Here is a 17,197-nt window from a genome sequence, read left to right on the forward strand (position 1 = left end):
ACACAAACAGAACAACATACAACTTAAATCATTGGCAGGTTTGACGAGAATAACGTTATATAGGACTTGTATTGAAAAGGGAAACTTATGAAGTTTATTAGCTTTACAGTAAGTTATGTACTTAACAAATTAATAAGCAACTTACCTTTAAGAAGACAATGCTTGATTGACAACATATGTAGTAATATATGATGTAGGCTCATGTTTAAAGTGCCCATATTATGACTGCTTTTCCACAAGTTAAATAGGTGTATGAGTTCCATAAAGCATGTTTCAAAAGTTGTTTGTTCGAAATAGCTTGTAGGAAAAGATTGTTACCCATCTCTAGGGGCCTCTGTTTCAGTGCAGTTCAGATTGTGCCGTTTTGAGCTAGTCTTACATATTTATGAGCTGCTGCTCCTTTGATCACGCCCCACTACTAACGTCATGTGCCCGTGCACGTGCTCGGTGGTATCGTGAGCAGTACAGACCATACTGTGTTATTATTTTATATATTATTATTATTATTAACGGTTTATGTTGCCAACAGACAAATCATGCAGAAAAGTATCACTAATAAGTACACTACAGGAGAAGAAACTCATGACACACAATGATTCCAGAGTAAATTGTGATGTTACGTTAGCAGTCACAACAATTAACTCGTTTTCCCTGGACAATGCTAACATATTCCCATTATAAAACATTTTCAAACGCATTATTTTCGCAAATTACAGAAATTAAGACCCGGCGGGGGATGTATACTGCTTGTGGACCGCGTGCTAATTGCTATAAGCTAGCGGGAGGTCCGGACCGTAAAGTTATAAGAGGCTCGGGGGTTAGCATCGTCAGAAAAGCCGGAGCTGTAAGGCCCGGTCTCGGTGTGTCAAACTGATCATGACACACAAAGATTCCAGCGTAAATTGTGATGTAGCAGTCTCAACAATACACTCGTTTTCCCTGGACAATACTAACAAATTCCCGTTATAAAACATTTTCAAACACATTATTTTCGCAAATTAAAGAAATTAAGACCCGGCGGGGGATGTATACTGCTTGTGGACCGCGTGCTAATTGCTAGAAGCTAGCGGGAGGTCCGGACCGTAAAGTTATGAGGCTCGGGGGTTAGCCTCGTCAGAAAAGCCGGATCGGTAAGGCTCTTTCTCGGTTTGTTTGGCAAAACACTTTTAGTTTGGCAAAGCATTATTACTTAGTTTATGTAGAATTGTAAAATAAAGCCGTTAAATATTTTTTTAACTTTTCGAAACCACCTTGTAAACTATCTAGCCTGCAAAAATATCTATGTAGCCTAACTTACTGTCTACAAACAATCACTATACATTTAAAAGGTATAATTTACGGGATTAGCATCAATGTATGATCTCTGTTTTGAGATATAGATGCTCTAGCATCATAAATGTAGTATTTTGTGACAGATGACAACATGCAAAATATAACGTGACTTCTTACCTTTTGTGTTGATACAACGATCGCGAATCGAATCCAGTCTGTTTCAGATGTGTGAATGATCCATGAAAGTCCAAAAAAATACATCCAATGACCATTTTTGTCCACAAATGCATATAATCCGTGAAATATAGATACATAGTCTGTTGTTTACATCAGATTTTGCATGCACGTCTTATCGCCTACAATCCGATGACTATTTGCGTCGTAACACACTGTATATAAGATTACTCCGGGTTCCAATAAACACGCGTTAAAACTTTGTTTTTAAAAGTAGGCGGGAGTATAATCCATAATTTCCAAATAGCGCTGTTATTTCCGTGAGACATGATAACAGTACAGAGGATGTCAGTGAAGTGACTACTGACTGAAATTCAAACTGAATGTGACGAAACGGCTAGTTACATCACTTCGGAGCTGAGTTTGAAACAGTGTAATCTGAGACTCAAGGCAGAGGACATTCAGAAACCTGTATTTTTTTCCAAGTTTGTATGCGTGTGGGAGCATCAGAGACACAAAATAACACCCCAAAACCCAGAAGAAGTGAGTTTTTCATAATATGGGCACTTTAATGTTAAATGTAACAAACCCACAGTGTTCAGAGATGACTTTACACTCTAAGAAAGGATGTGTTCATTTTTTACACATCTTTGTGCGTTAAGCTTTTAACACATTTATGTGTAATTTTAACACATTATGTGTCACTTTGTGTTGATTTTGTGTTAAAATATGACACAAGTTGTGTTAAAGTGCCCGTATTATGAAAAACTCACTTTTTCTGGGTTTTGGGGTGTTCATTTGTGTCTCTGATGCTCCCACACGCATACAAACTCGGAAAAAAATCCATCCATGCTGTTTTGAGTGAGATACAGGTTTCTGAATGTCCTCTGCCTTGAGTCTCAGATTGCGGGAGTTCAAACTCAGCTCCGTTGTGACGTAACAAAAAGTTTCGTCACATTCAGTTTGAATTTTCCCGCCCACCACCCCACTCGCAGGTCTCCACCCACCAGGTAGCTAGAGAGCATAGAGCAGTCACTTGAATGAGACCCTCTGTGCTGTTATCATCTCTCACGGAAATAACAGCGCTGTTTGGATATTATGGATTATACTCCCACCTACTTTTAAAAACAAAGTTTTAACGTGTGATTATTGGAACCCGGAGTATCTTATATACAGTGTGTTACGACGCAAACAGTCCTCAGATTGTAGGCGATAAGACCTTCATGCGAAATCTGATGTAAACAACAGACTATGTATCTATATTTCACGGATTATAAGCATTTGTGGGCAAAAATGGTAATTGGATGTATTTTATTGGACTTTCATGGATCATTCACACATCTGAAACAGACTGGATTCGATTCGCGATCGCGTTGTTTCATCACAAAGGTAAGAAGTCACGTTATATTTTGCATGTTGTCATCTTCTGTCACAAAATACTACATTTATGATGGTAGAGCTAAAAACTTTTTGCCAAACTAACCGAGACCGTACGCCCCGGCTTTTCTGACGAGGCGAGCCTCTAATAACTTTACGGTCCGCATAGATATATACACGGTCCGGACCTCCCGCTAGCTTTTAGCAATTAGCACGCGGTCCACGAATAGTATACATCCCCCGCCGGGTCTTAATTTCTGTAATTTGCGAAAATAATACGTTTGAAAATGTTTATAACGGGAATATGTTAGTATGGTCCAGGGAAAACGAGTTAATTGTTGTGACTGCTAACGTAACATCACAATTTACTCTGGAATCATTGTGTGTCATGAGTTTCTTCTCCTGTAGTGTACTTATTAGTGATACTTTTCTGCATGATTTGTCTGTTGGCAACATAAACCGTTAATAATAATAATAATATATAAAATAATAACACAGTATGGTCTGTACTGCTCACGATACCACTGAGCACGTGCACGAGTAGTGGGGCGTGATCAAAGGAGCAGCAGCTCATAAATATGTAAGACTAGCTCAAAACGGCACAATCTGAACTGCCCTGAAACATACTAGAGATGGGTAACAATCTTTTCCTACAAGCTATTTCGAGCAAACAACTTTTGAAACATGCTTTATGGAACTCATACACCTATATAACTTGTGCAAAAGCAGTCATAAGATGGGCACTTTAAACATAACACAAAATGTGTTGTTTCAATAATAACACAGTGATGTGTGAATTCTGGGACAACTCATTTAGTGTGTCGTCCCACAATCAACACTGTGTTGTTTTTAACACATTCGTTCTAATAGTGTAGACTTGTATAAAACGAAAGCATCTGCTCTCTTTTATATAGCGAGGGTGTAAAGTTGCGTGGACTTATTTAATCAATTGGTCTGAAATTAGCATGTTCAGTAACAACACAAGCAGCTTTCTTTTCAACAACTCGCAAGTGGACAAAAGAGGCGAATTAAAAACACAAAGTGTAAACGGGAATGTGTCTCCCTCGTCCACTTCTAATCCAATCGACCAAAGGTGTCTTAATAACCAGGTGGAAAAATGTTGTGAAGACACCGAGTGACTGCCGCTGCCTTAACTGAGAGACCACTGACTGAAGTACAGTCTTGTTCAAAATAATAGCAGCACAATGTGACTTACCAGAATAATCAAGGTTTTTAGTATATTTTTTATTGCTACGTGGCAAACAAGTTACCAGTAGGTTCAGTAGATTCTCAGAAAACAAACAAGACCCAGCATTCATGATTTGCATGCTCTTAAGGCTGTGCAATTGGGCAATTAGTTGAAAGGGGTGTGTTCAAAAAAATAGCAGTGTCTACCTTTGACTGTACAAACTCAAAACTATTTTGTACAAACATTTTTTTTCTGGGATTTAGCAATCCTGTGAATCACTAAACTAATATTTAGTTGTATGACCACAGTTTTTTAAAACTGCTTGACATCTGTGTGGCATGGAGTCAACCAACTTGTGGCACCTCTCAGCTGTTATTCCACTCCATGATTCTTTAACAATTCATTCACATTTCTTGGTTTTGCTTCAGAAACAGCATTTTTGATATCACCCCACAAGTTCTCAATTGGATTAAGGTCTGGAGATTGGGCTGGCCACTCCATAACATTAATTTTGTTGGTTTGGAACCAAGACTTTGCCCGTTTACTAGTGTGTTTTGGGTCATTGTCTTGTTGAAACAACCATTTCAAGGGCATGTCCTCTTCAGCATAGGGCAACATAACCTCTTCAAATATTTTAACATATGCAAACTGATCCATGATCCCTGGTATGCGATAAATAGGCCCAACACCATAGTAGGAGAAACATGCCCATATCATCATGCTTGCACCTCCATGCTTCACTGTGTACTGTGGCTTAAATTCAGAGCTTGGGGGTCGTCTCACAAACTGCCTGTGGCCCTTGGACCCAAAAAGAACAATTTTACTCTCATCAGTCCACAAAATGTTCCTCCATTTCTCTTTAGGCCAGTTGATGTGTTCTTTGGCAAATTGTACCTCTTCTGCACATGCCTTTTTTTTAACAGAGGGACTTTGCGGGGGTTTCTTGAAAATAGATTAGCTTCACACAGACGTCTTCTAACTGTCACAGTACTTACAGGTAACTCCAGACTGTCTTTGATCATCCTGGAGGTGATCATTGGCTGAGCCTTTGCCATTCTGGTTATTCTTCTATCCATTTTGATGGTTGTCTTCCGTTTTCTTCCACGTCTCTCTGGTTTTGCTCTCCATTTTAAGGCATTGGAGATCATTTTAGCTGAACAGCCAATAATTTTTTGCACCTCTTTATAGGTTTTCCCCTCTCCAATCAACTTTTTAATCAAAGTACACTGTTCTTCTGAACAATGTCTTGAACGACCCATTTTCCTCAGCTTTCAAATGCATGTTCAACAAGTGTTGGCTTCAGAGGTGTCAAGTAATGAAGTACAAATACTTCGTTACCTTACTTAAGTAGATATTTTGGGTATCTATACTTTACTTAAGTAATTATTTTTCAGACGACTTTTTACTTCTACTCCTTACATTTTCACGCAATTATCTGTACTTTCTACTCCTTACATTTTAAAAATCGCTCGTTACTTCTATTAATTTCGGCTTGTTTTCTTTTTTTTACATTCCAGTTTGTCATAGTTAAAAAAACCTATCTTGATAAATTGCATCATCCGGTTGGATGAGAAGTATAAACATACACAATTCCGACACCCTATTGGTTTGTACGCAATCCCCGCCCCCCCAGCTGACTGCAGCTGATCAAAAGTTTGTTCGATAGCACTGCAAAGATAAACATAAAAGAACCGCGAGAGCGATTAGAAAGCATGCGGAGCAGTTTGCTCTCGCAATGCTTTGATATCATCCGCCATCCGTTTGTACAGTAACAGAACGCGGCATTCTGTCTTCAAATGGAAAAGTACGAAATAAAACTCGCGCATCACTTTCAGGTCAGTTCACATTCACAAGCCTGTGTAAATGTATAGCTGGCTGCTGACACCAACTCATCTGTGTGATTTAAATAGTGTAACAATACCAATTTATATCATGTAACTTCAGTTGTGCAACTTAAATGACATTCTGCTGCTTTGCGTTTTGAAGCATGGCAAATATATCTATGCCAAAGACATCTGTTGTTTTGTATATGCTAATAACTGTCCTAAAATTTATTTGCATTAACAAAACCTACTTAGCTGAATGCTTGAGTGTTAAATCAATCAAAACACATAACCATACATACCAACTTTTGCTTTTGTTAATATACATCAACTGTTTCCTTAAACCTGACTTTTAATTTACTTACAAGAAATATGTAAGTATACTGACATGTAAGATCAGCTCACATTAGATTAAGCTAAAGTCAATTAGCTAACACAAGTACAGATGCAGAAATATAGGCTATAATATATAATTGCATATTTGTAGTTTGTGTTGCTGTCAAAATAAAATTATAAATGATAACAATAGCATATTTCTATTCTCACACATACTATAGTTGTGTGTGATTTTGTTGTTTTTTAACTAAAGAGGGCACCACTGCTCTGAAGTTTGACTTTTTGCACCATTACAATATTTATAGGCAACTAGTGATCATATCTTCTTCTCTATGGAACACATGTTAATGCTCAGTAGTACACATATATGGTTCTTTAATGCAGTGGTTATCAAACCTTTTTTTTGTGGCCTCCCTTGTGTACAGTGGATTCCTTTGCGGCCCCCAAAAGAAAATGTATGACATAAACATTCTAAAACTTACAATTTGAATTAAACAAAACATATTAAATTATACAATGTATTGCTTTTGTTTAGTAGCCTTATTTTTCTGAGGTTTAATTACACAGAATTTGTAATAAAGTAATGTATTTCATAAAATATTATAAAACTGGGGCCCCTGGCACCATCTCGATGTCCCCAGTTTGAGAACCACTGCTTTAATGTATTTGTTTGCATTGTACTAAAATGCGTTAATTTTTAATGGGCATATACCGTATGTGGTTGAAACAGATAGCCTAGTGCAGGTGTAGGCAACATGGAGTGCCGATGTCCTGCAGTGTTTAGCTCCAGGTCTAATCAAGCAGACCTGAACAAACTAATCAAGGTCTAAAAAGTCACCTGAAACTACAGGTAGCCAAGGTTTTATAAGGGTTGGAGCTAAAATCTTCAGGACATCGGCACTCCAGGATGGACGTTGCCTACCCCTGGCCCTAGTGCATCCCAAATTTTTTAACATTAACTTTTTAATATAACACTATAGTTATTATGGCCTTTAGAAACGTTTTTAGAGGAGATAGTGTAGTGCACAATAGGCCCCTGTGGTGCGGCCTAGGCTTTTTTCCGTATTGACATTTTTTTTCCTTACATTACTTTTACTTTTATACTTTAAGTAGTTTTGAAACCAGTACTTTTTCACTTTTACGTGAGTAAAAAGCTTGAGTTGATACTTCAACTTCTACAAAAGTCTTTTTAAACCCTAGTATCTATACTTCTACTTGAGTAATGAATATGAATACTTTTGACACAACTGGTTGGCTTCATCCTTAAATAGGGGCCACCTGATTCACACCTGTTTCTTCACAAAATTGATGACCTCAGTGATTGAATGCCACACTGCTATTTTTTTGAACACACCCCTTTCAACTAATTCAACTAATTGCCCAATTGCACAGCCTTAAGAGCGTGCATATCATGAATGCTGGGTCTCATTTGTTTTCTGAGAATCTACTGAACCTACTGGTAACTTGTTTGCCACGTAGCAATAAAAAATATACTAAAAACCTTGATTATTCTGGTAAGTCACATTGTACTGCTATTATTTTGAACAAGACTGTAAATGGCAAGGGGGGTTGGCTGGTGTCACTACACAGTGACCTGGCCCTTACGAAAATTAACCATGTTTTTTTGTGGTAAAAGTGTAGTAACCATGTTTTTTTGGTGTATTGATTACTATCAGCAAAACCATGGTTTTCCTACAGTAACCTTGGTGTAACTATGGTTTTTGAAAACCATGGTTGTCAAAACCATTGTTATTTTGTGGATAAATCGGTCGGGCTCTGTTTATTACATTGTATGAAAAGAGGGAGTGATTGTTGTTGTTATTATAAGGGTTTGTTCAGTTGACTAGTGTTGTTGTAATTGTGTCAAAAACAGTAGTATAAGAGTAAATATGGCCAGCAGCCATGTCACCCTGTAGCCCAAGACAGCTTGCCCACTGAAGATAAGCAAGGCTGAGCCTGGTCAGTACTTGGATTGGAGACCACCTGGGAAAGCCAGGTTGCTGCTGGTAGTGGTCTTAGTGAGACCAGCAGGGGGTGCTCACCCTGTGGTCTGTGTGGAACACCCAAGTATAGTGATGGGGATACTATACTGTCAAAAAAGGACAGTCCTTCGGATGAGACGTTAAACCCCTGTGAACTATCCCTTTAAAAAATTCATCTTTATATCTCATCCTAGCAGTGTCATCATTTAATGCAACAAGGATTGTGAAAGTCGTTGTCTGTACAAATAAATAATATTGCTCCGTTTGACGACTCCTACAAAAATGTGGATTACTCACAAATAATCATGCATAGCATTAATGGGCGGTTTCCCAGACACGGATTAGACTAGTCCTAGAATAAAATAAATGTACGAGCTGTTCAAACTGAAAACAACTTGCACTGATGTATTTTAAGATATGTCAGTGCAAGTTGTTTTCAGTTTGAACAACCTTTGTTTGGACTTAATTCACACCAGTAATGTTTTTAGTAAGGCATGTTTGTTAAAACTAGTTATATTTCTTAATTAAACTAATGTCTAGTCCCTGTCTGGGAAAACAGCCCTATATGTTTTTTATTGATCACTAGTTATATTGTTATTATTTTAATAAAATATTAACAAAAATAATTACAATGTTTTATTGCTGTGTACAAATGTTGGTTTATGTGATGTGCAATGACCAAGCTGTAATAACAGGACTGACACCTGTCTTCTGTCTATATGTGTGAATCTAGAAAAAGATACAGAATCTCAATTTAATTGTTTCATGTTTCTTTCAGATGTGAAGAGTGATTCATGTTTGGATATAGAAATAACGTCCTCAACATCAAAAGAGCGACTGACAGCACAAACTCTTTCCTGCATCACCTGTGGAAAGACATTCAGCTCCCAGAGACATTTAGAGCGACATGAGAGAAAACACACAGAACAGAAACTCTTCACCAGATCTGAGATCAGCTTTACTACCTTACAAGAGAAGAAACTTCATTCAGAAGACCACAGAGAGAAGAAGAAGAAGAAGCAGTTTCACTGTGAGCAGTGTGGGAGGATTTGTGTCTCTTCCTCTAAACTAAATGTTCACATGAGGACACACAGTGATGAAAAGCCTTTCAACTGCACTGAATGTGGAAAATACTTCAAAACCAAAGACAATCTTAAAATTCATCAAAGACTTCATACTGGAGAGAAACCTTATCACTGTAGTGTCTGTGGGAAGAGTTTTAGTCTAAAGTCTTCATTACTAAATCACAAGAGAATTCATACAGGTGAAAAATCTTACAAATGCTCTCAGTGTGACAAGATGTTTACTTATTTGTCTAACTTAAAATCCCATCAGAGAGTTCACACTGGAGAGAAACCTTACGTCTGCACTCAATGTGAAAAGCGCTTCTCTAATTCATCTCAATTCAGAGTTCATGAAAGAGTTCATACTGGAAAGAAACCTCATCACTGTAGTCTCTGTGGGAAGAGTTTCTTTAATTTACCTCAATTCAGAGTTCATCAAAGAGTTCATACTGGAGAGAAACCTTATCACTGTAGTGTCTGTGAGAAGAGTTTCTTTAATTTACCTCAATTCAGAGTCCATCAGAGAGTTCATACTGGAGAGAAACCTTATCACTGTAGTGTCTGTGAGAAGAGTTTTAGTCAAGGGTCTTCGTTACTAAGTCACATGAGAATTCATACTGGTGAAAAACCTTTCAAATGCTCTCAGTGTGACAAGACGTTTGCTCACTCATGTCATTTAAAAGTTCATCAAAGTGTTCATACTGGAGAGAAACCTTATTACTGTAGTCTCTGTGGGAAGAGTTTTAGTGTAAAGGATACCTTACTAAAACACCAGAGAGTTCATACAGGTGAAAAACCTTACAAATGCTCTCATTGTGACAAGATGTTTACTACTTCGTCTAACTTAAAATCCCATCAGAGAGTTCATACAGGTGAAAAACCTTACAAATGCTCTCAGTGTGACAAGACGTTTGCTCACTCATGTCATTTAAAAGTTCATCAGAGAGTTCATACTGGAGAGAAACCTTATCACTGTAGTCTCTGTGGGAAGAGTTTTAATCGACATGACATTTTAGTGACACACCTGAGAATTCATACAGGTGATAAACCTTTCAAATGCTCTCAGTGTGACAAGATGTTTGCTCAGTCAGCTTCCTTAAAATCCCATCAGAGAGTTCATACTGGACAGAACCTTTAACTCTTTCCCCGCCAGCGTTTTAAAAAAAGTTTCTATCGCCAGCATTTTTCATGATTTTCACAAAATTTTTATGTCTTCCAGAAAACGTACAATATATCAAATGAAAAAAATAGACCCTCTGCTTTCAAACAAAAGAAGACGTTTCGTCCTACCTTCAATACCTTTCTTGTAATCACCTCTCAAATATGGGTAGGTTTCTTGAAAAACACAAAATTTTGAGCAAAAAGCTGAGATAATTGCAGTTTTGTAAAGGACTTTTGATAGAGATCCATACATGGACATACAGCTGTTTGTCCTAGGGCAATATTTCTGAGTTGTATAAGTTGCAGACTGGTGGATAATAGCGGTATTGCGGAAAGCCAGAATTACTCGTCATTGGCAGGGAAGCATTTTTTTCATTACAGCAATGGCGAACAGACCGTGGAAAACCGGAACGTGAATAATAGACTGAGGAGAAGAGCATCTAAATCCCTATCAGAAGGGTGTGTGGTGTGCTGCTTTTATGTGTCAAACTCATTTATTTTATGTTGTGTGCTATGTGATTTTAAGAATTGGTTTCGAAGTCTTGATGTCATGGGCCATAATGTCATTAATTGTCCATTAACTTGGCTTGGATAGGAACACACCGTGTTCAGATAATTCAGTAAATGCTTTGTTCATTTTTACAATTATTACTTCTCCTGCCTTCTGCTATAGGTCTATATGCAAGCATGTCACACTTTCACTGCACAGACACCATATATTGTATAACAGGTTTCTTTCTACTTTATTATTAGTATTTTAATGTCAATCACAGTTGAATGTAATGTTGTAAAAATAACAAAGTCATTGTACTACTGTATACAGATGAAAATAAAGGCTTTAAACTTCAACCACTTTCATTTGCACATTCAAGAAAGACTAATTTAAAATAATTTCTTCATATTCTTTTATTTTAGGGGGAAAAGGAAACAATAGAATTCATTATCTTAAAACGTAAGAAATATGATAAAAATTAGAAAATAACAACCTACCAGGATGAAAGAAAAGAAACCGTTTTGCTACGGTATTTGTATGTAGCCATGTATTTGTAGGCAATCAATCAGCTTTAATGGATATTTGTTTTTAATAAGGGAGAATTAGTAAACCTGACTATAAATGTAGGTCCTATAAATAAAGCTTCTGACTATAAAATGCAAGCTTTACATTTAAAGGCACGGTATATGCTTTTGGATAAACTTTAGCCTACTAGCACTTTATCTTTACAGAATAAAACTATACAATAACAGCCTCATGCAAAGCATTCTGGGAACCAGAAATTATCATCAACCTTTTTCTGTTTTTTTGCTTCAGATTTTGTTTCCCAGAATATTTTGCTTGGTGCTGTTTTTTTGTTTGTTTTATTCTGTAAAGACAAAGACTTGTAAATGTTTAATGTTCATTTAACTTTGAATAAACTCTCTACACTTTTTTACAGTGTAGAGAGAACGTTCCCAGAAGGTTCCCTGTAGGTTTATTAATATAACGAATACACTTTAATGATAGATGGTAAAGCCCCGCATGAATGCCCGCTGCTCAGTGTGTGTTCACTACTGCTGCTATCCATCGGATTTTTTTGAGACCTCTTTAAAATCCATGCAGGGGCGTCGGACTGGGGGTAAAACCAGTACTGATTACCAGAGCCCCAAGGAGAGAGAGAGCCCTTGAAAAGTCTGGAATATAATTTATTTTACCTGGATATTTTCATTTCCTAATTAAATTTCATAATGAATGTCAGATGAAATGTAAAGTTAGTGTATTGGCTGAATAACTGTTTGACTGATTACATATAAGAAAAAACTATCTAAAGTCTCACGGTCCCACCCCTTGCTAATGTGCCAAATAATTTAGTTTATCTGCACGTGCATTTTGTTAACGTTTTTGAGCATCTGGTGGAGCGCAAATTTCTGCAGTGCGGTTGAATTGTTTTTCTCAAAGATAGCTAAATTAGGCCACAAAAAAGAAAGGAAAGACAGAAAATTCCTTCATTCCACTGCTGCAGCACGCACATCTCTGCTACGCTCCTTCAGAACGCGCTTGCGGACTCACGTCACTCACGGTCGTTACTTTTACCTCAGAGACAAACATTATTTTACAGATTTCTTTACTTTCTTTCGTAATTTAGTAACTTAAATATCAAAGAACAAATATTTATTTTAGTAGGTATGTTGCTAACTCCGCTGTTGCGTCTGACTTTTTGGTTCCGCTCAACGAAACTCAAGATTTCCTCAGGCGGCGCGCGGTGTTGTGGAAAATAATGCTTCTGTTGGTTTGTTGATGGCGAAATTTCTGAGTTTTTATTGTTAACATCACCGGAAGAAGCAGGTACCTTTTCGTTTTCAGTCACCGCCTTTCATGATTAACTACTGCCCGTTCGAGCTCGCTAAAGTCTGTTTGTAAAATCTTCTTTGTTTTTGCTGAAGTTGAGTAAAGACATTCTTGAAATTGTAAAGACGTTTAGTTTAATTGCTAAACTACAAGTGAACGCAATTTTAATAAATTTGAATTTGAATGTTGACCACGGGAGTTTTACCTCCATTAAAATCTGCTCAAAGAATGTGAAGCAGCCGTATGCAATAATGTCTGCATATGAAGAGTTTCGTTGCAAAACGAGATAACCACCGTTTTTTTAATTGTTCAGAAATCTCGTTTTTTGGTTGTGCATTCCAATTAATTTCAATGCAACTGCAGTTGGTTTGTTTTGATTTAAACCTTCATAAGTTAAAAAATACAGCTAGCACCATAAAACAAAATAATAACATGATAACATAATAATAAACATGTTTTGACAAAAATGTTAAAAAATTGATTTATCTCGTTTTGCAAACTCTTCATCTATAGACTGAATAAAGAGTGTTATTTGGTGTAATTAGTAGTTTGTTTTTTATATATATGAATTTTCAGAATTAGAATATGTAGGATATGGCAAACAGTTATCCTGAATGATTCAGGTCAATATCTCAAAAATTTAAAAAGTTTAATAATTTTCATGATTCGGTCACACTTTCTTGAATTTTAATGGAAAACATGGGACAAAATAAAGTGATGATTTTCGATTTTCAAATGGCCAGTATTGTGTTATTCTTGAGCCCATGACTTTGGTCTCATTTAAAAGCTTTTTTCAAGCATTTCTATCTGAACAACTAGTTTTAACATTTAACCACTTTGAAAATTTTAGCAACATATTTTAGTGGTTATCGATCGATTTTAAAGTCTATATGAAGACAGGGTGTTAGAAGCGTTTGATTGATGTAAAAACAAGAGAAAACGTTAGCTAGGCGGCTACTGCTCTGGTAAGATTCGTTAAAGTGAATGTTTTATTTGTCATTTCTTTTTACCTCAAAGACTTATTTAGCAAATCACTTGATCTCTTTTTTCATTTTGTAACGTAAACTTAAATGTGTGAACAAAATAGTTTGTGATGATTTGTTTTGCTAAATCTATTGTATGCAGTGAGCGTCTTTTCTCTCCAGTACAGCAGGAGGCGCTGCAGCTCTTTAGTCCGCAGATAAACTCACTAAAGAAAGAAAGCGCGCGTGTGATTTGTTTGTGGATCCTCGGTGTTTTTCTCTCTTGCGTGTTTCGTTGAGTGCAGACAGAGTCTTGTCTCTGTGTATTTAAGTGTTGATACGTTGATGATGAGATGTGCTTTGCTGTAAATGAGTATGAACTGATCTGTCCATGCTGGATATATTGATGATTTCATCACAGAAATCTCTCAGCTGAAGAAAGAGGTGGCGTTACTGGAGACAAAGCAGGGGTTAAGAGGAGATTTAGCAATGAATCGAGAGGTTTGTACAGCTTAAACATCATTTACCTGAATCAGACAACATCAAATCATTTTTAATCTTACTGTTTATGTGTGTTGTGTTGTGTTGTCAGGATGTGGATTGTTGTGAATCTTCAGTGTATGTGACTGATGATGGGAGTCTGGATTTAGTGTGGATGAGCAGAGATCAGAGCCGCACACCACAGCCACTGCTGGACTCTAAACTCTCTGAAAAGAAATCCAGACACACACAGGACTCCGAGCTCAGTCTGACTTTACTCTGTTATACTGAGTCAAAGCCCACAGACACTCAGGACACTACAGTGTGTGACAGTAAACAGAGCTTACAGGAGGATCAAACCTCCACAGAGTCTGTCTGTAACGCTGAAGAACAGCAGCAGATCCTGCAGACCAAACTGAAGATGTGTTCAGTTAAACTCATCGACTGCACGAACCTCATGATGAAGATTAAAACTGAACCCACAGAAATCAAAACTGAACTCAGAGAAATCAAAACTGAACCCACAGAAATCAAAACTGAACCCACAGAAATCAAAACTGAACCCACAGAAATCAAAACTGAACCCACAGAAATCAAAACTGAACCCACAGAAATCAAAACTGAACCTACAGAAGAGGAAGATCGTACTGAGGAAGATGATGATTTTATTCCATCAGGTATGTCTCCTAATTGTTGTGTTTTTAACTGTCATGTGAGCACCTCTTTTGGGTTTTCAGTTACAAATTCACTAATTAAAGCTGTAGTCTACGATGTTGAAAATCGGTTGAGAAAGCCTGAGACGGTTAGGAAGTTTTAAAAAACTCATCCCGCCCCTCTGTGCTACCTGATCCCTCCCACCGGGAAACGAACTGAACAACGTCACTCATTCAAGCTTTGATCACCGGTAGTAAACATCAGAACAGAGATTTACCGAGCAGTAAACACATAAAGCCTTGAAGGAATGAACAATTACAATTATGATTGCAATTGACGTTATTTACATTCACAACAACGTTTGGCATACGTTTCCCCTCCTGAGCTTCAAGAAATGACTTTGTAAATAGGGATGGGCATTCGATTAAATTTTTTTAGTCGATCGTCGGGAGAATTAACGATCGACTATCGATTAATCATTAATATTTTTATCATAAAAATAATTATTTAACTTTTATAATTCAAAAATGTTGAATACAAAAATACAGCGCGTTTTCCTCCATGAGACCTTTATTACAAGATCAACTTGTGGCAAACAGTTAAACTACATTTAGTTAGACAAATGGAACATATATGCGCTTGAATATGCGGTGCTCTAAAGCAGCGGAACCTGCAGCTGCGAGCCGCATTCTTAAACAGAGACTTCATTTGTTCCAAAAAATCATGACCTCTTCATGATTATTTTTTTAAAATCAAAACAGAAGGTCACAGATAACGGAGTATGGTGTCAAATATAGCACCCTGGTGGTAAAATGTTGAATTGCTGCCACACAGTGAAATTCATTTAATTGCTTCAAGACACACACGCTACGCTAGGCAACGCAAACTGCATTAGATAAAAAAAGTATTCGATTAATCAATAACAAATTAAAGTCATCGACTAAATTCTTAACGATCAATTATCAATCGTCGATTAATCATGCCCATCCCTATTTGTAAATATAATTACTTTGACCGGTGATACACGATGCTAAACGGCTAACATTCCAATGCCGACCGGCAGCATGAACATGTTGTTGCCAGACTGATAAAAAGATTTATGTAACACCACACACAATCTTTGTAAATATAATTACTTTGACGCGTGATACGCGATGCTAAACGGATAACATTCCAATGCCGACCGGCAGCATGAGCATGTTGTTACCTGTTAAGAAGGGCTTTATACAACAATATATTTAGTATACTTTTACAGTCATTTCATTTATTGCATAAAGACGAGCTCTTAGCGCCCCCTTGTGGAATGTATATGACACACGAGGAAGTTCTGGAAAGTGCTAATAAGTTCAGTCGGTGGCAGTAATCGGTAGGCAGTGATGCACGAGAAGTTCGCGTCAATGATGGAGATAGTTATAGTGTAATTGTGTGCGTGCATCTAAATGTAAGTTATATGTTATAGGGTTAATTTCACTTATGTATGTTTATAGTTATTATTATGGGATTTATATGGATATATATATACACATGTGGAATTAGGTCACAGAGTTGACGACGCCCATATCCTAACTTTTGCTGTTTATATATTAATATTATATTTACTAAGATTGCATGGCTATTGATTCATTTAGTAGTTTTTAGAAGTAACTGATTTTCCTATGCATGGTTTATATCTAGTTTAATAACAGTAGATTGCCGAACTGAAAATGCTTAGCCATTGTATGACGTCATTTATATTACCGACGCTATTTGAGCCCATATAGCCTATTATTCTATATTCATTTGAAAAGAGTGGATAATATGACTAAATCATATATTTGACTGTGTTTTCAGTTTAATTGTGCAAATGTTTATATGTATGCTATTGTTTATTGTTACTACCTTAATACTGATTTTCCTTTATACTGTTTGTTTATAGAACCACACACTGATACATTAATGGAAATAAATCCATAAGAAGTAATGGGAATCTTCATTGTGTCCTAATCAGACCTGCCATAGTGATTAATTCATACCGAACCATATTGGTTATTACATTACCAGACTGATAAAAAGATTTATGTAACACCACACACAATCTTTGTAAATATAATTACTTTGACCCGTGATACGCGATGCTAAACGGCTAACATTCCAATGCCGACCGGCAGCATGTTGTCAGACTCATAAAAATATATTTATGTAACCTCACACAATAAAAGTATAAATAGATGCGTACCTGTTCAACAAAAAGTCCGCCGTGTCGGCGTCGGTTTTCAGCCCCAAATCTCCCTGAAGCTTCTTCCAACGGTCAATTGCGGACCCTTTATTGATTCTACTTAGAGTCCGGCGTTTTTCACACTTTTTTTACCTCTGCTCTTTCCTCTACAGACTTCCCTTTTCTTCTAACCTTTACTGTAGGGA

General features: G+C 37.0%; 2 protein-coding genes across 3 annotated transcripts in view; both read left to right on the forward strand.

Moving 5' to 3' along the window:
• Positions 1-17,197, forward strand: part of LOC135771685 (uncharacterized) — a 175,090-nt gene that overhangs the window by 2,273 nt on the left and 155,620 nt on the right. Inside the window, exon 2 of one of the 2 annotated variants that reach the window (XM_065282041.2) lies at positions 8,932-10,620. The exons of the other annotated variant lie outside the window; for it this stretch is intronic. Coding sequence (XP_065138113.2) covers positions 8,932-10,355 — 1,424 coding nt within the window. The 3' untranslated portion in view covers positions 10,356-10,620. Of the gene's footprint in view, positions 1-8,931; positions 10,621-17,197 lie in introns of those variants that run through there. 2 annotated transcript variants of the gene reach the window in all.
• On the forward strand, positions 13,921-14,960 carry LOC141282467 (uncharacterized). The gene is made up of 3 exons (XM_073815457.1): positions 13,921-14,164; positions 14,256-14,820; positions 14,881-14,960. Exons 1-3 carry the CDS (start codon positions 14,153-14,155, stop codon positions 14,958-14,960), a joined length of 657 nt encoding a protein of 218 aa, XP_073671558.1. The 5' UTR covers positions 13,921-14,152.

The sequence above is a fragment of the Paramisgurnus dabryanus genome, chromosome 8 (genome assembly GCF_030506205.2).
Source record: "Paramisgurnus dabryanus chromosome 8, PD_genome_1.1, whole genome shotgun sequence".
NCBI lineage: Eukaryota > Metazoa > Chordata > Actinopteri > Cypriniformes > Cobitidae > Paramisgurnus > Paramisgurnus dabryanus.

Coding starts and splice junctions, on each gene's coding strand:
- LOC141282467 (XM_073815457.1), top strand. Junction 14,821..14,880: donor TGATGATTTTATTCCATCAG/GTATGTCTCCTA, acceptor TTGGGTTTTCAG/TTACAAATTCACTAATTAAA.